General features: G+C 43.1%; 1 protein-coding gene across 3 annotated transcripts in view; it reads right to left on the bottom strand.

Annotated features, from left to right (window-relative positions):
• Nucleotides 1-2673, bottom strand: part of PMEPA1 (prostate transmembrane protein, androgen induced 1) — a 63817-nt gene extending 61144 nt beyond the window's left edge. The window contains exon 1 of one of the 3 annotated variants that reach the window (XM_034787498.1): nucleotides 2310-2673. In XM_034787498.1, coding sequence (XP_034643389.1) covers nucleotides 2310-2412 — 103 coding nt within the window. In that variant the 5' untranslated portion in view covers nucleotides 2413-2673. The remainder of the gene's footprint in view (nucleotides 1-2309) is intronic. The other 2 variants (XM_034787499.1, XM_034787500.1) reach the window with 2 other exon arrangements.
• Nucleotides 2674-23729: the final 21056 nt, after the last annotated feature.

Raw genomic sequence — 23729 nt, 5'->3', positions numbered from 1 at the left:
TTTGTCCTCCTAATCGAGCAAATTCCTTGCAAAGCTTCATAACAAAACCACATTAATATGGCTAGGTTTTATTAATGTGAGGATTCTGTGTCTCATAAATATTCTAAATCCTAAACAGCAACAGATGAAAGATCAGGGCTAGAATGGAAAAGCCATTAAAAATAGCAACAATTCTTTTTAAACGAAGGAACTATTCTATCACTTCAATGGACTTACTTATCTTTAATTAGGAGAGGTTTTTGACAAGCAGAACGTGACACTGCTCTCCCAGCAAAAACTTTACATCATTTGGGAGGCAGTCTAAGAGGTTTGTATTCTGCTCACCAAAGCCAAGACACCAAGACTGCTTGACAGCGCCCAGAATGGAGAACGACATGGTCTTTTGTTATTTTTACCTTTTGTATAGTTCTTGTGATGTTTAAATACCAGGCAGAGTCTTCCTGGAGAAAACACTCAGCCCAATGTGTGGCAACAGCATATGTTAAACTGGCTAATGAGTCAAGTGTGATCATGATCATACATGGGTGTCTACACATCAACGCATTCATGTTAAATAGTTTAGGATGTGACACATATTTAGAAATGTCTGCAGACCAAAAGAAACTGGAGCAGAAAGACTAAGAAAAGGGCTGTATTCTATTGCCTGATGGTTTTTTACTTCACTCTAACCCTTCAGCAATATCTCTACAAGTTGTTTAGCCCCTGCAGTTATCCCTTAGGTATTCACGGACCTTTGTGAACGGACCCAAGCTTTTTTGTATTTGGTTTCAGTCTGTCTAACAATATAGCTTATTAGCCAGGCCCGCTTCCCCTTCAGACAGGCAGGAAAACTTTGACTTATTTAACCACCCTGCAGGCTAGACACAGTCTTAATCTACTTCTCAGACCTTGCGATTACTATTTATAGACACAAATTCTAGATCGCTGGATGTACATGTGTATCTCCCTCCCCCCCCCCAAGCACACACACACACAGACCACAGACAAGTTGATGAGACCTCTTAATGCTACTACTACACCATTGTTATCGTCTTGGGTAGGGGGAGAGAAAAGAAAGGGGAAAAATACAGACGTTTTTCTGCAATTTAACTGATTCATCATCCTAAAATCAAGATATAAAATAACAGCTGACTGTACACTTCAAAGCTGGAATTAGTACAGAAGGTTAGTGGGACCTGCATAATCTCCCTATCACAGCCACATCATCTGAACTGCACCCTTTAGGAACAGGCAACGGAATAACCAAGAATGGAGCTAATGCACTCCCCAAAATCCTGCTCTTTGCAAAATCTAAATGGGGAGTGGGAGAGGGGAGAATATAATAGCTCAATAGATGGGGGAAAGCAGAGGAAAAGAGGGAATCACAGTGAGGGATACTTGGAATGTCAGGTTCAGGGGAATTAGAGGGGAGAAGCGTTGTAATAAAACAAGAGGGATGATGTGTGTCTGGGGGAGGAAAGGACGCCTGGAGCTGCTGGATCCGCCAGCCTAACGCTGGGATTCTGCATGTGCTTTAAATAGCCCTCGCAGTCTGTTTCCCCGTCTGCCTTGGGGGCGCAGGCAGAGACAAAGCTAAGAGAAGCAGCCAGCTGAAACTGACTAGAACTCACCCTTCCCCAGACACAGACCTCCCTCTCCCCCTGCCATCCCAGGAACACTAACCTGGCAGCAAACCCTCCCTGCAACGCAACCTTATCACTACACAGCAGAATGCACAGAAGTCTGTCCGATCTCCCGTCCGCACTTAATACAGCGACTCCGCGTACAACGGAAAGTCCCCCCCCCCCCATGAAGTGCCCTGGGGAGAGGGGAGAGTTCGTTCCTTACATACATTGAGAGATTTCAAACATTTAACCACATACATTGATTCCCACCTATACAGCAGCAACTTTTGAGGGTGGAGGAGAAGGAAGTAAGAGAATTGGGGGGAGGGAGGCAGGAGAGGGCTGAAATCGGATTAACACACACACAAGTGACACAAACACAGACAAGAGGTCATCACCGCGACTCGCTCCTTTGCGGCGCGTTACGAGAAAAGGTGTACGGGGGGGGGGAGGGGGGAATTAAACAATATTTGTTTTTAACAACAAAATTAAAAACCAACTTTCCCTTCTCCGGGAGGCAGCGGGGGAAAGACAGCCTGACTCCGGAGTTCAGAGCCTGCCAGCCAGGACCGGGGAGCAGCAAAGACTCTGAACATTTTGGATTTCTAACCCTAAACAGCGATCCAGCCGGGGGGGGGACGACCCCAAACCAGCGATCCAGCCGGGTCCGCGCGGGGAGCGGCGAGAGAAGGAGCAAGTACTTACTGATCTCCATAGTCTGGAACAAAGACCTTTTGCAGTTGCATGTGCAGGAGACATTGGGCTGTGTGGCTGCGGCTGTGCTGTTCACACCCATCAAGTGATACATTTAAAAAAAGGGGAGAGCGAAGAACGGAAAGTCAGCCGAGCTCTCCGGGCAGCACCGCATAAAGCCGGGCTCCTCCTGGGGCGGGGGGGAGAGGGAAACGGCGAACCACTCCTAAGGCAGCCCCCCGACGGAAAGAGAAGGAGACCCGAGCCGGGCGCTGCTGGCTTCCCTCCCCTCCCCCCGCCAGCCCGGGAAGTTTGCTCAGGGCTGGGTGAAACAGACTTGCTACTTTGTTTCCCTCTCGCTCCTGCCCAGGCAGGCTCCTAGCGGCTCCCCCCTCCCCGCCCCCTTCGCTCCTCCTCATTCAAGTCCAAGGAGATTCAGTTTCCTATGGAAAGGGGCGTCTGAGGCAGACAGACAGGGTGACGTCAGCGCTAGACTGGGACTGCCCTTTCCAGCGCCCCGCCAGGCGGGGAGGGGGCGGGTGAGTGACGGCGCTCCTAGCCAATCCCAGCGCCGCCGCCCCGCGGGAGGCGGGGCGCCCGAGCCCCTCCAGGCGCAGCTGCGGTGACCCGCACCCGCAGTGTGGGGGTGAGCGCGCGGCGAGCTCGGTCGGGCCGCGCGTGCGGCTCGCAGCTCGCCGGGGAGTCGCGTTGTTTCCCTGGTGGGACGCTGCCGTGCCCGGCCGGAGCCGCTGACCGGGCCCGATCCAAAGCCCCAAGGCTCCCGCTGGCCCCGGCGGGCTTAGGATCGGGCCCCTGGCGAGCCCCGGCCGGGCAGCGGGCTCGGCTCTCCGGTGACCGGCCGGCCGGCCGCGGCAGCCCCGAGCGGTGGCGGTGCAGGTGGTTCCCGGCCACGTGGGTAATAATGAACCGGCCCTGGGGAGCGGCGGTGAGCACCTTGCCCTCCCAGGCACCCGAATTGAAGGGGGGAGCTAGCCACCTGCACACGGGGACACCCCCAGCAGGCCCCCCGAGGAGGCAACTCCGGCCAGCAGGCCAGCGAGGGGTGGTGACACATCGCCCCCCCTTCCACTGGGGTCTAGCGCAGATTCCCCCCCCCCCAAAAAAGCGAGACTGCAGCCCCAAACTCACGCAGCACGTCGGTGACTGTCAGGAATCGAACCCTGGGGCCAAATTCTGATCTAAACGCTGCCAGTGTAAATCCAGAGTAACTCCACAGGGGCTACTCCAGCTCCACAGTGGTGTAATGGAAATTAGGTGTGCTGGCTCCCAGCACCAGGTCAGTTTCCTAGAAGATCATCCTTATCCTCCTCCTACTGGGGTAGAGGGCAGCACAATTTATAATGAAGGGGATTATTAGAAGAATCAGGCTGTTGCGAAGCACTGCAGTGTGCAGAATGTACTTCCCAATTATTATACATCTCCTTTGATTACTGAAACTATTCTGAAAGAAAAAAAATCACTAAAACAGTTCCCACTGCATACGTTTTAACAATAAAAATAATACATTAATTACATTTTTATTAATTTTTTTGAATTATTTACATAAATTTCATGAGCAAATGCAGGAACGTTGTACTTCAAGCTGTTACTGGAAGGTTTTCCTTCCTTTGTAAGGAAGTCCGCATGGTGCAGGTTTGCAGTGCAAGTCAGTGGCCTGCTTTGCAGAGCCCCACAGCTCCCCTTGACTTCAGCAGAAGTTACACTTCTCAGCACTTCTGCAAATGAGGCCCCAGAAATATTATATTCTTGGTTAATGCTGTTGTGACCCACTGTTATGTACAGATGTGGTTAGGAAATCTGCAATGTACATTAAAATGCACATTCCAGAGAACACCCTTAAGGTAATTCTGATTTTTAACTTTCCCTGAATCAGGGGTTCAGAACCTTTTTCTTTCTGAGCTCCCCCCACATGCTATAAAAACTCCATGGCCCACCTGTGCCACAACAGCTACTTTTCTGCATATAAAAGCCAGGGCTGGCATTAGGGGGTAACAAGCAGGGCAGCTGTGCGGGGACAGGGGGACCCGTGACACTAAATTGCTCAGGCTTCTCCTTCAGCCCCAGGGGGCAGGGTTCAGGGCCCTGGGCTTCAGCCCCATGCAGCGGGACTTTGGCTTTCTACCTTGGGCTCCAGCAAGTCTAACATTGGTTCTGCTTGGTGGCCCACCTGAAACCTGCTTGTGTCCCCCCAGCGGACCCCAGACCCCTGGTTGAGAACCACTGCCCTGAATAATTTCTAACCACTTGAAGCATGCGAAATCAGTGCCCTCTTGTGAAAATTCTGGCCTTGGACTATACAGGACATACAGGGCTTTATCTCGGTTCTGTAATATGGCTAGGTCCCTTCAGCAGAGAGAGAAACAAAATAGGGCATTATAGTATAGCAACATCCCTGGGGCTTTTCAGATTTGGTTGTATAGACAGCTCCTAAGTGAAAAGTTGGGGGAGCTTTCCAGGGAAGGGAATGTGGAGGTGTGGAAAATAAAAGCATTGAGGAAAACACAGCATATCTGATTCTGCTGTCATTGAAGTCAGTGAGAGTTTTGCCATTGATTCAGGCTCTGAAGTTATAAATCTTGAACCTGTGGTCTTTCTGCAGGAAAATTTCAGTGCAAACTTCGTGTGGTATGTGCAGTAGTTACAAGATTGGGCTTAATGTAAGGTGACTTTGAGACTTGCCAAAGCATGATGGTGCCACTGGTAATCCTTATGAACAAGAGTTTCAATGACTTCAGAAATTCCATGTCACTATTTTTTTATTTTTATTTTTATTTTTTTGTAAAGGCACCAAAAGCAATTAGACATTGTATGGCTTGATTACTTGGATCACTTGTCAGCTGAACCAGGATTTGCCTTATAGGCGCAAACCTCAACAAATAGTCCAAAGAGATACAGTTCTATTGTCATTTAATTTAAAAATGTCCAGCCCAGTTTAATTTTTAGACAGGTATAAGGGGTGGGTGGGAGGAATCATCCCCACAATGAGTGTTTGTGTGCCAAGTTTTAATCAGGAGTGATTTTTTTCAGTTGAGAAATAGACGTGTGAAAATTGGGGTTTATAATGAAAATGCTGATACACACTTTACTATAGTGGTGCGAACAAGGTCCCATAATACTTGGTAAATCCTGTTACTGAGAGATAAAGTCAGCTTCAATTATCTTCCAAGAAGGCATATTTTCCCATAATTCTTGATAGCTATGATTTAGTACTTGGAAGTAGTTAAAGAGTCTTCACTTGGGCCTATGGTCCCTAAAGCTGCTATTATGAATATTGTGCGAAATAAAAAGCATACAAACTATGAATACCAAATTAAAAACCAAAATATCTTGCAAAGCCATAGAAATCATAGAGGATGAAGGGAGATTGTCTTGGAGTCAGGCATGATTTACCTATTGGCAAGTTTGAATTTTTATTTTCACCCACAGAAAATGGGATTTTTTTCATATGATTATTTACAATGTGATTTCAAATAATCCTTTATACTCAGAGATGGCTATAGTTTCACCTGCCCCTCAGGAAAATGCCTGATGGAAAGGGACATGTTATTGAAAGATTGATTAGGCTTAACTCTATGCCATCTAACAGTAGGTATCTCCAACAATAACTAGTCCAATATGAACAGGGGGAAGAAGTCTTGCATCACAGATAGCAAATGAGCCTTAAGAAGCTAGATTGTGGTTCCTAACAGTGTAGTGCTAAAAGGATATGAATTTTTGTAGAACTACAGATGGCAAAGAAAACCTATTAGGTCACTCTGCCAATTCAATGGACTTTTCTTTCCATAGTAAAAGGCATATTTGAGTGCATGGAATACAACTTTGAGTTAAGGAACTAGAAGGAGGAGGTAGCGTCTGTGGTTTAAGGCACAGAACTGGGAGTCAGTAGGGCAGAGTTATTTTTTTGGCTGTGGTGCAGATTTCCTGTAGTCAGGCTATGCTTTTCAAACCTGAGTGGCTCCCTAAATTAGGGATGTTTGTAGGTACCTAAAATTATGGTCTGCGTTTTCAGAGGTATTGAGCACCCTGACGTCAATGAGAGCTGGGAGAGTTCAGCAACTCTGAAAATCACAATAGTTTTTAGGTGTCTAAATATGGATTGAAGTGTTTAAATGTGAGTACCCCAATTCGAAAGTTTTAGCCTAAATCACTTGCTCAGGGTTACATGAGAAGCACTGGGGAAAAAAAACAGTAATCCTCTGGTTCCCAACTCTGTGCTTTAGCCAAACCACCACCATTGAGGTATGCCTCAGTTTCCCTGTCTGTAATCCTTATCTCCCTTATGGGCTCAATTCATTAATGGCTGCAAAGCGTGCCAAAATCCCTTTTGTTAAGTGCTATGAAAACACAAAAAATTGGTTGTATTACTCACATGGAAATGCAAATAGAGAATTTAAATGTTGGTTTTCATATAACTTGAAGCTCAACTAAACTAACTTGGGCCTCGATTCAGCAGTCCAAGCCTATTCAGCAACGTAATAAGCATGTGCTTAAAGTTAAGCACATGCTTAAATGCTTTGCTGAATTGAAACCTTAAAGAGGAATGCTCTATTTTGCCTCCGCAGCCTTAAATGACTTAACCTATTTCATTGGGGCTTGGAGAACTGGGTCTTTTCTTCCAAAAAAGCTTTTGATGCAAACTGAATAGCAAAGACCCTATTTCAATGGCCCCTGCTTGCTTGCCCAAAAAGCTCTGTAAGCATGTGAGCTAAGCCTAGGTCATACTACTGTACTTGCAACTAACATATGCCTTCACACTTACAGTATGTAGCATAGTCATAAATAAGTCAATGTTAACAATACAACCTTACTCACATTTCATGGGAAACCATTGATGTACTTGGACTAATCTTGCAATTAACCATGCAACCCTCTGTGTTCTGTCTTCTAATATGCGTCCATGTTCCTGAACAAGAATAAGTGACATTCTGCATCATGTTTGATAAATAATTACTGCATTTCAGGATATAGACTTTCTCATTTAGACCTCTGCACAGCCAAAATTCCTCTTGAGGCTAGGATCAATTAGTTATCAAGTGGAGTCTGGGCCGGATCCTGCTCCCCCCAGACTTCGCTAAATGGGAGTTTTGCAATTGACTTAATTGAAAGCAGGAGCAGGCTGTAGGTGAGTAAGAAAGAGCAAGCACAGGAGATGAAAGAACATCTTTCTTTGTGGCTGGGAAAAGGTGGGGGCAACAGTTTATACTGTTTCTGTGAATCATCTTTCTTGTTTTAAGGGGAGATTTTACAAGTTTTGTACAGCTTTGGCAGATATGAGCTCCAGTTTCAGATGCAGGCTTCTGCAAGTTCACACATTTTCTTAACCTTTCATCCAAGATAAATAATTAAATAAATAGATAGATCACTATTTGCAAGTTGACGCTGGTTTAAAAATGCAACATTTACTACCGAATTTAATTGTAAGAGCTACGTGTGGCCTTAAGAACAACCAACATTTTTCCGACGTGATGTAAGAATGAATAATTAAAGTAATTCTAGATTGGGGCTTGTAAAAATTAAAGGACATCAGATGAACTTTACTGATTTATTCTGAACTTTGTATTAATTTTACTAATCCCCCAGTAATGTGGTGGTTAGAGCATAGGTATTGCAGTCAGGAACTCTAGCTTCTCCTGGTTCTACCACAAACCTAGTGTGAACTTAGGCATGTCACTTAACCTCTCTGTGCCTCGGTTTTCCCATCTATGAAATGGGGTTGATTTTACCTCCCAGGGTTTTGTGAAGTTTCATGAGTGTTCGCAGTGTTTTGAGACCCTTGGATGAACTGAGCTGCATAAATTCATCTTCTGTTCTGGCTATGTTTTGATTATAAGATAATTTTACTCCATTTAAAGAACAGAAGTTCAGTATCTGCCTTCAGCACGTATACAGTTACATGTTTAAATCTTTGCTTTTAGGCCTTACTACAAACACTTCAGATTTCGTTAAGCATTTGAGCTACCCCATGCAATTATTATACTGAGTATAAGTTCATATAAAGTACCATGAAAAAACGACCCATAATAGAAATAATTAAACCTAGGAGTCAATTTATTTTCTTCAGAAAATAGGTCAGGGCAGTTTGGAAAAAAGAAAAAACACAAAAACCCAACTGCTCCCTAAAGATTTGTTAACTAAATAGGGTGTCCATTAAAGAGACCAAATATTTCACAGCATTAGTCCCAGGATAAATGTTAAATCGATATTCACTAACGCAATAGGGTAATAGTTACCATGGTGAATAATTCTATATTTATTTTCAAGCAAGGCTTATTTCTAACAATTCCTGACATGGTTTTCACTTTCTGGTGACTAACCTCTTAATCCACATTTCTTTTCTTTCCTTTTTGTTTTTAAACTGTTTGGTGCTAGGGATTCCAATCTGCTCCATGCCAGTTATAGCAAGTTCCATGGCATGGTAAAGCAGAACAGTGCTGTGCAGAGACACAGGTGCATGTCAGTTTCAACTGAGTTTTGCACTTGTAAAGCACCTTTCTTCTGAGAATCTCAGAATAGTTGACAAGATTTATTCACCCTACACCACATTCCCATGAGCAGAGTGGGGAAACAATCTTCATGTCCCACTCAACTCTTCCAGTGGTTCTCTACCTAATCTCCGTGTCCACCCACCCCAGCATTTATACTGTACTCATCAGCATAACTCATCCCTGGTGGCTGTTGAATCGTCCTCCTTTCCGCTCCTTTGGGTGGATGCACCTCTATTTCTTTCCCTTTATCGGGTGACTCCCCCTCAGCCATGTTCCTCCTTGGCTACTGCTCCATCTCTCACCTGGTTGTTCATGTTCCATCATTCCTGGTGACTTAATTCCAACCCTGTGTATGGTGGGATTAAAAGAAAAAAAGAAAAATCATTTGGAAAATAGTCATCATTAGGGTTCAGTGTAAACCCTCAATTTAGATGAAAGACACTTCACAGCTGCCTTGTAGCTCATGCTTTATTCTGTCTCTGCAAACTTACAGTATTTGCCTGGGTCACATATGGAAAGTTTTCTTCACAAACAGGAGGACTAGAAAGTCCACTTGTTTTTGTTTGTAATGACAAATTGTACTGAAACCCCCTTAGAATGTTACTTCAGTCTGTTCCATCTGATTTTGGTCCCAGTACAACTCCCACTGAAATCAATGGAAAGACTCCAACGTAACTTATATTTCGCTGGAAGCATCGGTAAGAAATATGACATACCACTAGCAAAAAATAAACATCCTCAGAATTCATGATTTCCAAGTTGAAAACATTTTACTGCCTTGCTCTGAAAAGCAAGAATAGCAATGACAGTATGTAAAATAAAACAGCACTAGAGAAAGCGCTTTAAAATACAGAAGCATAAAGTCCGGCTGATTTTTCTTGGTGGAAAGACAATCTCTTTGGGCAGAGAAATGGTACTTTGGAAGGCAAACAAAGGTGACACTTTGAAATTCTGAAATTGCAGCCAGCATATCAAAGTTAAGTCTTCTAGCTCTTCTGGTGAAGCAGTTCAGACATTCTGAAAGCAGAACTTTGTGTACAGCTTTCAGACCAGGTTTGCTTTGAGGGTGCTTTTTTGTGGCGCAGTCTTGATGCCCAATGTCTGTGCACATTTCATATGTTAAGCTGTCCAAATTTATATATATATATAAATATATGCAATTAATATATATATATATATAAATTATATGATTTATATATCAATCATATATATATATATATGATTGATATATAATATGATCTTATATTATTTGTATAAAATATCTTATAGTCAAAACCTAGCCAGAACAGAATGATGCATTTATATATCTATATCTACGTGGACCACAATGGATATCTCTCCATGTCACATGACCCCTTGATACTTGTAGAAAAGCAAGCTCAGAAATCCAGATTGTGCTGTTCTTGCTGACTAGACACGTTCACAAGTATATTTCTGTGTTTTTAAAGGAGTAGCAGAATTACCTTATTGGGGTGCAGGTAAATCTCCTTCTGTTGCTTCTGTTCTGCACTTTAGATGTAAAGGGGCAGATTCTCCACTGGGGTAAGTTATCAGTGCTCTGTGGAACTCCATTTTGGAGCTCTGACAATTTTCACCAGCTGAGGATCTGCCTCAAGAAGTCTATAGCTGTCTGCCTGGTGAGGGACAAAGCTACGAGTGGATTTTAGATGGAGGCGCTTACAAATGAAAGGCACACTCTCGTCTCTCTCAAGGAGCCCCAATACAAACTTTAAGAAAGGGCTTCTATATTAGGCTAAGTTGCATGGGGTCAGTCCAAATCTCCACTGCTGCAGCACCTCTACCCTGGGGGCAGATCTTCACTGCAGAGTTAGCCAGGCTCTTAGCCAGCTGTTGCCCTGAACCGCCGTCCTGTCCACACAAAAAACCCTCTGACCTAAATTCAGTTGTGGTTTCAACCTGAGGTAGCTGGGGTATGGGTTAGAGCAGAGGTGGACAAACCACATCCGTCCCGTGGGACTCTCTTGCCTGGCCCCTGGGTTGGATGGGGCAGGAGTCTCAAGGAGGCAGTCAGGGGGCGAGAAGCAGGAGGGGTCGGATAGGGGCCAAGGCCGGGCCACGCCTGGCTGTTTGGGGAGGCACAGCCTCCGCTAACCAGCCCTCCATACAATTTTGGAAACCTGATGTGGCCCTCAGGCCAAAAAGTTTGCCCACCCCTGGGTTAGAGCCCAGGTGCCTCTTTCACTGGGCTGATAAGCCACAGATTTTGCAGTGAGGATGAAAGCTAAATCATCCAGTGCTGACAGTTCTGCAGGGCCCACAATTCCCCCCCGGGTGCCCAGGAGGACAGACAACTTCCCCTGCAATTCACTCATAGAGCTTACTACAGCACAAAGAACCATGGGATATGTCCCCAGAAGTCCTAGCGACACACACAAGGGAGCCACACCACTGAGGACACAGTAATTGAGGCAGGGCTTTGCAATGGGGTGGCTGCTCACACCTGTGGACAAGCTAAATGGTATGCTCAGACCTGTTTGCTGATCACATGAGTTAACTCTGCAATGAAGACATACGCTAGGGGGGCAAATACTGTTTTAGCTACCTCAGTAATGCTCTGTAGTTTTCTGGGAGACAGATGTGTATGTGTGTTCATCCCTTCTCTCAAATAAGGAGAATTACAGGGTACAAGTTTTGTGTAGAGCCCAGACCCAAGTTTGATGCTTGCCCTCTCTTTTAAATGACAAGTCCTTGCTTTGCACCCACAGGCAAAAAATAAATTAGAGCAAATGCAGTTTATTTGTATTTCAGTTGCTAGAGGATGATCAAATATTTCAAGACTCTCCAAGAATGTCCCTCCAAAGGGAGTTAACGCTACCACTGAAAAGAACAGTGAGATTTGCTGATTTGAATATGTATTGTGTGTTCTCCATCTATTTCAATATACATAATATTTTCACTCTGTCCTTGAAAAAACAGCTTGATTTTGTGGCTGGGAATATTCAGTTTTTCTCTCTATATATATATACCCGAGGAAATATACAAAATATTTAAAAATATAACCGTGTACTGTCATAACTATCTACTGCAGCTTAGAGAAGCTCTGATCAAAGCGCTCTGCCGCTTTAAATCTCTCCAGACCCCCAAGAGGTGGGTTTCAGACATGGTTTGATGTCACTCACAGACAGGAGTTTCTCTGTCTCCACATGTAAATGACACCACCACTCAGCCAATCAAAAGTTGAGTTCCTTCAAGTGGAAGTTTCCACTGGTTGCGAGGGAGCTAATCAGCAAAGAGAAGGAAGGACCCAGCTGTCCATGTGGGGTTTTAAATCCACGTGTTGGAAGGAGGGGGGAGGAGGTGTCTGCGCACACAGACACAATTCATTACCCTTGCAATCAGAGGCTGTTGTAAAAAGGGGCTGCTAACCTCAGTTTGACCCACTGCTATCACAAAGGAATAAACAGCTTCTTCTCCCTGAACTAGACGCATTAAAGAGACAGGCCCCCCACTTGTTCTGCCTCCCTGCAAAGGCTGCACCAATGTCTCTGTCTACAAAGCAATGGAAACACGTTCCTAAAAGCCATCATTGCTTCTTGCCACGGATGAAGTTTAATTTAGACAGATCCGTCTTCTTGTTTTTTTTAAAAAGAAATTAATTCTTCCTGTTATTTGGTAGCTTCAGTATATTTAAAATATACATATCCATGTTCCAATAGGGAAGGGAGAAGTAAACATGCTGTACTCACAAAGAAAGGAAAAATGCTATTTTCCAGATAAATTCATCACAACTAAAAACTAGACAAAGGGTTTGTAATATGTCGGATTTCTGTGTGTGATTCTAATAGGGTCTGATCCTGAGTCATGAGTGATCAGAACCTGCTAGAACAAAGCCCATAATGTTTAATTATAGGGTGTTGTTTTAATATTATCAATAAATAATAATAGGGCATAATGCCAGAAGTAAGGAGCTTTTTGTCACCATACAGGCCGTGATCCTGCAAGACTTATGCCAGGGAGTAACTTTACAGATGTGAAGAGAGCTGGTTTAATAGCACTATTCACCTGTTCAAGTAACTCACACATCTGTGTGCACACATCAGCTTTCCCAAGAAATCTACACACAAGCAAACAGCCTGATACAGAAGCACATCCAGGCTTATATTTTGCTATGCCACAAGGGACCCAATCTCGCAAATGCTTCCCGTCAAGGGCAGTGCTTGTTCCTAGTTGTAACTACGCTCATTTTGAAGGATAAGGGCCCTTGTGGGTCATCAAACGTGAAATCTTAAATCAAATACAGCACTGTGTATATGCGATGTCTCAGCACCAGGTCCTGACATGGGCAGATTGGCAAATCTGTTGTCTTCAATGGTGTTGAGCTGATTTACACCTGCTGAGGATATGGCCCTTATTTTTGAAAAAAACAAAAGTTTCAGACGTTCTCGGCACTGATTATTGACACTTCACACATACATAGCACTTTACAGAGATGACCAAAGAACAGCAGCTCTGAGTGACTACTGAATTGTTATTTACCATACAACAAGGAGTCTGGTGGCACCTTAAAGACTAACAGATTTATTTGGGCATAAGCTTTCGTGAGTAAAAACCTCACTTCTTCGGATGCAACACCGGAAACGCTTTTGGTAACACATCCTTGTGTATGCCACTAGTTTAAACACAACTCACTCTTGGCACCTCTGTGTAACTGGGTGCAGAAGGTGTGTACTAACCCCTCCAATAAATTCAAAAGATCCCTTTTCACATTTGTCACGTGGGGCCTGATTCTGCTCCCAAAAAGTCAATGGCAAGGCTCCTTAGAGCAGGGGTTCTCAAACTGGGAGTCGGGACCTCTCAGGGGGGTCGCAAGCTGTCAGCCTCCACCTCAACCCCCGCTTTGCATCCAGCATTTATAATGGTATTAAATATATTTTAAAAGTGTTTTTAATTTATAAGGGGGGTTGCACTCAGAGGCTAGCTATGTGAAAGGGGTCACCAGTACAAAAGTTTGAGAACCACTGCCTTAGAGACTTCAATCGACACAAGATTATACCCTGAACTCTGTTTTTCTTTAGTCTCCTATTATTTCATACCCTCCTCAATTCCACCTTCCTGATGCTTTTAACTGCATGCATTAGGAATCTCATTCTATAAAAGATCTGATCTGGTTACTGCTCACTAGGGAAAAGTGCAATGGAAGTGATCTGGTTGCAGCAGATAGAAATCACTAAAGAGCACAAGGAAAAGTCTTCTTGGGGATTGTGTGTGTGTGTCTCTGTGGGTGTTGCAGACTCCTGGACTGTGCTTGACTGGTCACAGCTTTTGGTGGCAATCAGCCAAGCACGTAGTTGAATAGACCTATTGCTTTAGAAAGGCCTATTGTTTGTGGATGAGCTGCTGAACTTGCACTCAATTTGCTCAACTTATATGTATATGTTACAGTCTAGAGGCTTTGTTGATTGCATAGCTGCACATTTGACATCGTCATCATTACCTAATAAACCTGTTAACTTGGAAGCTTCAACACAAAAGGGAGGGGGGAATTGGGAGTGGGAATCCCAAAATACAAACTCATCCATATAGATGTTCTCTGTAAATGTATTTACTCAGCAGCTGCTAAAATGATTTTAACTGAGTTATTAGTCTTACATGTTAAAACCCATCCATCTACTCTATGCTCTGATATTTAAAATCATACATTTGGTAATTTATCTACAGTGTTTTTTGCTTAATTTAAAAGCATGATTCTGCAGTATTTAGTTACTATATAGCCCCACATTTTCTGCTCAGAGTGAATCACACATATTAAAATATTGTAGATTGTTTCAGGGTAAGTGGTGTTGTGCTGTGCTGATCAGGAATTCTGTCAAAATGTTTTTTCGATAGAAAAGGCTGTTTCCATAAAATAGAACTTTTCCCACAGAAAATTTTGATTTTCCGGAAATGTTCTGATTTTCCATCAGGAGAATTGAAACAAAATATTGCATTTTGGTTCACGTTGACACTGATGTGTGTCCATTTGAGCTGCCACATTGCCTCATGGGAGTTGTAGTTCAGGCACCTCATGCCACCATTTTCCTCATTGTGCCACGCTCCGTGGCTGGACTACATCTCCCAAAACTTATGTCATGAAAACATATGGTGTTATATGCCTATGACTAATTTATGGAGCCATGTCATCAGTTGGTGTAAATGAAGCGACACCAAGTTACACCAGCTGAGGTTCTGGCATATAGTACCATGTGTGGTAAATAATAAATAATAGTAATAAAATATATGTTAAAACACAAAGAGCCAGATTTCTATAGCTCTTTCTGAAGTCATTGGGAGTTTTGCTTGAGCTCTGCAGTGCTTGCACCAGTGGTATTTGCAGTCACATTTAAATAAACCATATGAATCAGGAATAACAGGTTGATAGAGGGTTTTTGTTTTCCATTTTAGATTCTTTTCTTAATGATTTTGGTCATTTGTCAAGTGATTAATTTTAAGGCTTAACAGAACACACCAAAACGACTACTTCCCAGGGGCCACACATCAATCTGGTTTTTAAAATGAAAAGAGTTATAATATCAGTTAAGACCTAGAGGCTTTACTTTTGCAAATCTTTTATTGTAGATTTTATACAGCTAATACATTGCTAGTGTTTCCAAGGAAACTAATATGCCCTGTGTTCACTGAACTGAATCTCACTGTTAAAACAATTAGAAACTTAATCTTGGTTCAGGTTTTTTGAGGGGGGGAGTATCATCTTAACAGATTTTAATTAAAAATATGACTGTGATAATATTTTATACATATGTAGGCTGTGCTGTAAATTACCAAGGGTAAACTTCATTCCAACACATTATAATTGTGAATAAAATACATTTTCAACATTTCAGTAAAAACAAATTAAAAAGAAATCTTGATAATGGAATTATCCCCACTGTTCATCTCTGAAGACTCTTGGCCAGCTGATGGTAAGTAGTTTAAAACTCGGCACTGAAAAATATACGTCTGTGTATGGCTTAGACAGGGTTCTAAACCTCAGCTGAAACACTGTTTGCTAGACAGTTCTAGGGGGTATTAACAAGGATTAGTGTTAGCTATTCTCAGCCATAAAACAACGGAAGTCAGCTCTCCAATGAGGAACCTGATGGTCCCACATAAGTACTAATCTATTACAAGGGTGATCTCATGCTTTGGTCCATTAAGTAGCCTAACAGTAGATAGTGAGGGTCAAATTTTCAAAGGATTACGTCCTCTTTGGGGCCCCCAATTCATCAAAGGATTTTAGCATGTACTTAAGTCCTACTGAAGGCAACATACATGTTGAAGACAATATAAAGAAAGATCAGGCCCCATGAAATTAAGTCAATGAGACTTAAGCAGGGACTTAAAGCTGAGTACATGCTTAAATGTTTTTCTGAATTGAGGAGCAATTTGTGCCTACAAAATTTGAGCCCACCATTGAATTGCTGGATCAAAGTTGGGTTCTAACACTTGATTATGTATAGTTAGAGGCACAAGTTCCACAGTTTGCACCCACACATTTTAACACTGCAAACTCTGTCTGCAGAAAGAAAAGCTGGGCTTCATCCCTTTTGAAAATTAAACCCCAAGGGGGTGTCTGCACTAGAAATCCTGCTGGGTTTTGCAACAGGTGTTGAAAACAGGTTTTTCCAAGCCCTTCCCTGTGTGCTGGAACTGGGTGACTCACTGGTGTAGACTGGGTCAAACACATTTCTTTCTTCTGTCAGGTTTCTAGCATGTTGCGCTGTAGTACTTGTTGATCTTGACCGACTCTGTCCATACCCATGAGAGAATTGTTTTCAACAGTGGCTAAGAGATGCCAAGGAGGAACTTTCTTCAGTTCAGATCTAGGGTTCTATCTGAGCCCCTCTCTCTTTTAGTTTTGCCAATTGTGGTTGGACGTATTCCTGGAGGCTTCATCACATGACATAATCTGTAATTAAAGATTGATCTCTAATTCCAGGAGACTCCAGGACAATCTGGGAGGGTTGGCAACCCTACTCTCTTCATTTGTTTATGACTCATTGAATGCCACCACTGTGCTCAAGCACTTTGAAAACAAATATGAAGGCACAGTGGCTGTGAAGGAGCTTAGAGTACAGATGCAGACACTCAGTTCAGACTCTTTGTGTCCGACATGTGCTAGTGTGAGCAGAAGAGATATAAGAATCCAGCAGTGGGTCCTTTTTACAAGGCTTCATTGCAAGAGTGTTGATTTGAGGAAGGACCTGAAAGTCAAGGGGCTCATGGGCCATTCCTAGCTTGAGCAGTGGATGCCTTTGGCAAGACAACAAATAAAACCCAGTTGTTTTGTTTTAACAACAAGGAGTCCTTGTGGCACCTTAGAGACTAACAGATTTATTTGGATTTAAGCTTTCATGTGCTATAACCCACTTCATCAGATGCATTGAGTGGAAAATACAGTAGACAGCACATGAAAAGATGGGAGTTGCCTTACCCAAGTCGGGAGTCAGTGCTAACGGGACTAATTAGGGTAGATGTGGCCCATTTCCAACAGTTGACAAGAAGGGGTGAATATCAACAGAGGGAAAATGATTGTTTTGTAGTGACTTTTCAGAGGGGTAGCCGTGTTAGCCTGTATCAGCAAAAACAATGAGGAGTCCCCCTCTGAAACTTGTTTTGTTTTATTACCCACATTTAGGGCTTGCAGATCTGCCTGATAGATCTTGACTCTGGTATTCTGCTCTCCCGTCTGTGTGACAACAGGAGAAGTGAGCATGAAGTGAGAGCAGAGAGTCAATGTTGAGATCTTTGAAGTGGATCTAAGAGCTGAATTTTCCATTCCATTTCACTTTCTTGATTCTACAGAGGAGTCAAGAGGGAAGAGCACTTGTGGCTACTTACTCTGTCATTATCTGAATATTTAGACCTGTGCAGGGTATCTCTTCTTCCATGGTGCCAGTACCTACGCAGGGGGGGAGGAGGACATAAGGAATTTGTACTCCCCCTCTTGTTCTGTGTAAAGCTGGCTAGAACACCAATGGGAAGCACAGTCTCTGCTACCACCCAGGACCCTGGGGGGTATTTGGTGCCTGAAACGATTTGGGGCCATGGCTCCTACATTCCCCACCACCTAATGTCTCTTTTACGGTAGTACAGCAGGCAGGCTGGTTGCTCCCAGGAGAATTTCCAACTGGGATAGACTGAATTCAGCCTGGGGATGACTCTGGCTGGTGCATAACTTCACCTGACCAGTGTTTGCAAAAAAAAAAAAAAAAAAGTGGCCACACAAACATCATATTTGTAATGTGATTAGGGTGACCAGATGTCCCGATTTTATAGCCCGATATTTGGGGCTTAGTCTTATATGGTCACCCTAAATGTGATATACACCCATCAATATACAGCCCTTCAGATAACCCTGACATAAAATGTCTTATATCCAGAGGGACATAAAAATGTGAAACACATCAGCATTAGGAGAACTGATGCCTCTGGTTTTGGTGTTTTGTTTTCTTTTCTTTTCCAAAGGAATTTGCGACATTACTTTTAGCCATCTGCCCTGCCCGTGCTAGGAAATATTTGGAATAAATTCCATTCCTCTAATGAACATTCAGCAGCAGGGGTGCGGCAAATAAGAAAGAGAAAATCTTTCTAATGAACAACAAATTAATGTGGAAATCAGATCTACATAGTGTCAGTTTGTGTTTCCTATAGCTTTAGGGTGATTAATGTAGACAAAATCAATGATGTACACTAGTCACAAGTCTAGCATGGCGCACATAAGCTTTACCATTACCCGAGCCATATTTGTTTAGAATACAATTCTAGATTCCTTTTCTCTGTAACTGAAAAAAAAAATTCTTAAGTACGGTAGCTACAACTCTTGCTAATGTTCCTCAAAATGTGTTGAATTTATGTGATGCTGTCAAATGCATATTAGTATTCATGACACAAATCACTTTGCTTCAGACTGATATATTGGGCTGTATCGTGCTCTTTTGTTAAAAAAATAATGTGCTCAGACTGAAAATTTTAGTGGATCTTTATACAATAAAAAAGGGCTTAAGAACTTCAATTGAATCCTACCCTTCAAAAATTGTGGATTTGCGTTTGCAGGTCTGGCTCTGAGTGAATTTTCATATCCAGTCCAGTCCAGAGTCAGGCAATGTACACACCATTATGAAGATGCCATTATCTGTTCTTGTTTTAAAAGCTCTGGCTACTGCAAGCCATTCATGTATAAGTGACTTTCCACTCAGGGCATTTTTTGTCAGAAGCTTGGCCTTATCAACTGGGAACTGCAGTCTCAGCCTCAGAAGAACAAGTTTTACAAAACACTATGCAGTTCCAGCAATGAGTGGGGAAAATGTGAAAAATGTAGCATACATGTGGATACACAACTCACCTTTATTAGCAAAATCTGTTCAGACGGTGTGATATTCCATCATGGAGCAATCTGCATGGAACTTGTTGGGAGAAGCACAGGTTGCAGGAGGGAAGAGTTTGGAGGCGGCACCAGGAAGTCAGTTGGTTTGCACATGGCTGAAATGCTAGCTGCAATTGCAACATCTCTGTAAACAGTTCTATTAATAGCCAGTTTAGTTTTAGAAACAGGTTGTCCTCTCATGTTATTACCCAGCACTTCGTTCATGGAACACTTCCCACTGCCATTTTTTATGCATTTATGCATTTCAACAATCTCTAACCAAATATATTACAAAACGTCATCTCCATGACCCAGTGCAACTCACAGTCCTTCCTCTGAAAACAATTGGTAGCAGAGATGAGCTTTGCAGCATGCATTGAAAAATCCAGAAACCTGGGCTCTGGTGGGCCAAAGAAGGAATTCAGTTCCTGAGCCAAGTGGAGAGGTGGTCACTGAAACAGGCAGGGCCTTAATCATATAATGCTTTATGAGATAAAGATAACAGTTTAAATTTCATTCAGATATCATCGGGTTGACAGTGCAGATCATAGAACTCCAGTGTAATGTGCTCCCTGCGGGAAACGCTGCTAGTAGGGAGACTGGGCAACACATTGCTTCACAAGACAGCCACCTCATTCTGCACTAACTGACGGTTCCAAATGGTCTTGAGTTATGGCAGCCATGTAGCAACAAACTATAATAATCCAATCTGGAGGTGACAAAAGCATGGATGACCCTCTAGGGATCTCTAGGATACAGGGATGCCTGGCCGTACCCACTTTTTTCCAGGCCAAGCTCACTGTACCACTAGCTGGAAGGGAACTGGTGTAGGAGCTATTCTGTTGGCTCTATGCCATTGAAGGATTCCTCTTCACAAAAGGAATCTTCATGTGGTTTGGTAGCACTGGAGGATCTGGTTCAATGGGTGTGTGCTGCTCTTTTGTCATAAATACATCGTTTTTTTTGAGCCTGGTATTGTAATTCTTACATGCACAGAACTCGCACTGAAATCCGTAGGAGTTCCCTTTGTGCAGATCGTGCATGATTGGGCCCCTGTATTTCATAAAACTTTCTGAATGCAGACTGAATTTCTTCCTCCTCTATTCATTGTGGTATTGCCTCACTGGAACAGGAGCGACAATCAGCTTGATAAATGGATTAAAAGGTCACTGGTTTCCCTGTTGCTCCTGGACGTTCACACTGGAGCACACTTGTAAAAAGATAACATTTATACAAAAAGCAATTTCTTGGCTGGTTGTTTTCTGTATTCCCCTCAGTATCACTGAAGATATTTATGCTTCCAAATCAATCCAGTTTCTCTTGCTTGATTCTGCACTGCAGTCATAGTGTTTATATCAGTCTGTTGCTGTGAAAATTAATGTGACAACACAAAATGCAGCATTGTGACTAAAGGTGTGTGACATACTCCTAGAGAAATGAAAAATGAATTGAAATTCATGGCACTATTCCCCCCCCCCACACACACACACACATACACACACCTCCATCCTATTCCAAATCTGATGGGACAATTTTCCAAAGGGTCTATATTTTCGAGGCAAAAAATGGGCACTATTTTTATTGGAAAATGCCAATTTTTTGAGTAGATATAGTCTCATTTGCAAAATAAAGTAACTCTAATTTCCACATTGGAAACACATGGAAATTCATGTTTTGAGAACTCTTGGAGAACAAAAATAGACTCTGTCTCTGTTTTTGCACTAGTATGGATGTGATGCACTGGTGCATGATGGGGACTCAATTAGTGTGATTTATCCTAGTGATTACTGGGGTAAATTAGAGATTTGCCATAGTGTAACAGTTTTGATGTTGATACATTACAAGTTGCCCTAGTCTCAGCAAGTCCAAAGCCATGTTGTCAAAACTGCAACTAAAGGTCAAATTTAAAGGGTGGGGACAAAATGGTGCAAACATTACAAAATTTCACACAAAGTCCCATGAAATTGGTGATAACACACAGCACTAACTCGGGCTCCAGTGAAGGTTTCACCAGGAAACAATGGATTGAGAGGCTAAACATTCTTTATTTAAATATAGATGTTGCAAGAAAAACAGGAAAAAATTATAGCCAGAGTGAAAGCTAAGTGATGTGGGGCCAGATTTCCAAAGAGGTGGCTTGTCTTTTAGGGATGCCATTGGCCCTTGCCAGACTTATTCCTGCATTCTTGGACCTGCCATTGAATTGCAGATGCAAATCTAGTTGCATTTCTGCTGGCAGAAATCTGATTGAAGGTGCAAGTCAGTGGTGTTTAAGTACTCAGACTTGCTCCCAGAATTCCATTTGCAGATGACAGTTTTGCAGGTGCATTTTCCATCTGCAAAGGGAGAGCAGGCCTCAGCCCTTTTGGAAATTTACCCCCTTTCAGCATATGCCTGACAGGTTTCACATTTCCCCCCCAGTTGGATGGGGCAGATTCTTCAGCCTTTTACTGCCTTGAGTAATCCCATTGACTCCAACGGGGCTATTTGCAAAAGGAATGGTTGCAAGACCAGAGGTAAAAATTTCAAATTGGTATAAGGGATTGAGACACTTAGGAGCCTTAGTCTCAGGCCAGGTCTACTCCAGGTCTACTTTGCCGGTATAGCCATACTGGTATACTAGCACTCCTAGTGTGGACAAAGCTTAGACCAGCAAAACTGCATGTTTGCCAGTACAGCTTATTTCAGTCCCCCTGAGCTAAATGAGTTATGCACAAAAAGTGCAGTTTTGCTGGTATAGCTACACCTACCGCAGAAGCTTTTGCCAGCACAGCTGTGTCCATCAGGGATCTCACCTCTTCACACCCTGGACCAACATGGCTATAGACAGCAGAAGTCTGTAGTGTGGCCCCACTGACACTTCAGATTGCTTTTTCATGGCAAATTCTCTCACAGTCCTTCTGTAGGTTTGTGCCATGACATATCTTTTTACTCATACATTTTAACATGATTTACACCTATCCCTGCCACTAATTGACTTGCTTTTCTGAGTGATGGCTTTAACACACCATTTGTTTTGTACCGTGGTACTAGTACTTTTAGAAGCCAGTGCTTTCTACAGCAGAGGTAGCATTATGGAAAAGAAAGAACCAACTTTCCAGATTCCAAATCCTCACAGGCATTGTATTCCTGAAGATAGGCAGCTAGAATAGATTTTCTCATTACTGACAAAAAGATAGAGGTGTTCTTTTGTGAGCACGAGGCATCATATAATTTGTAGCAGGCATGAATTATTGCAGTGTCTCCATCCAAACAAGTGAACATCTGTATCCCATTTTCACTGGCACCACAAGATATCTGGCGTAGCCCCAAAACTGTATGTTTAGCTACAAGGGTTTAAAATATGCAGTAATTTGCTGTTGTGTTATCTTCTGGTATTCTCTGCTTTGGAAAAAATACTTTATTAGTGGAGTCCTCCCACTGTCTATTGGCTTTGCTCTAGCCCAGAATAAAATGAATCAAGATAGATGATTTCCAGACCATCGTTTAGTTTCCCTCTGAGGAGGTGTAGTTATGGGAGTCAGTTGGTGCAGGATTCCATGGAGGGTGGGGCATGTCATGCATCCCTTTCTCAAGAGGCTATGTTATGCAGACAGACGGAAATGCAAATTCATTTGTGTGACAGGTTCCCCCCCAGGGGTGCCACCTGGAACTGGGGTACCACTGAGCTCCCCTGACCCACCAGCCTGGGCTCCCTTTTACACTGTACTGCTGGGACAAGCTGCCACGCCCTCTCCAAGCCTTCCCTTTGACCAGCATATGTACAGGTAGGGACACAACCAGGTGCAGTTACATGCAGATGTTCTGACCAGCCCCTGCATGGGAAGAATACAGCTAGGGTACTTCCCAGCTACTCAGGCACATACCCCGTCTGGAGTGTATACCCAAATTATACCATCTTGCACTGAACAGGGATCTGTACAGCATAAGCTCATGAAATTTGCCCCCTCCCCCAATGTGGAGACAAATATGCAACAGCTTTCTGCCCTGAGTTATGACTCCCACACACTGGTTTTAGATAAAGCAAAAACAAGTTTATTAACTACAAAAGATAGATTTTAAGTGATTATAAGAGATAGCAAACAGATCAAAGCAGATTACCTAGCAAATAAACAAAAAGTGCAAACTAAGCTTAATATACTACATAGATTGGATATGAATAGCAAACTCTCACCCTAAGTGATGATACAAGCAGGCCTCAGATTCTTAAGGGGCAAGCTTCACTTGCTTACAGCTTGGAATCCCCAGGTGTTCCATTCACAGGCTAAAAATCCCTTTCGCCTGTGTCCAGCACTTCCCCCAGTTCAGTCTTTGTTTCTCAGCTGTTTCCACAAGTCATCTTGGATGGGGGAGTCAGTGAAGAATCACAATGATGTAACTCCCCTGCCTTATATAGCTTTTGCATATGGCGGGAACTCTTTGTTTCAAAACTTGGTTCCCTCACCAGTCAGTGGAAAAATACTGACATCCCAAGATGGAGTCCAGCACCAGGTGACCTTGTCACATGTCCCTGTAGTGTCACAGCAGCCATTACTCGGAGGCTGTCTGTAGGGTCCTCAGGAA

Source organism: Trachemys scripta, chromosome 12 (assembly GCF_013100865.1).
Source record: "Trachemys scripta elegans isolate TJP31775 chromosome 12, CAS_Tse_1.0, whole genome shotgun sequence".
Taxonomy (NCBI): Eukaryota; Metazoa; Chordata; order Testudines; family Emydidae; genus Trachemys; species Trachemys scripta.
Note: the sequence above shows the minus strand (reverse complement) of the source record. Positions and strands in the feature narration are given on the sequence as shown.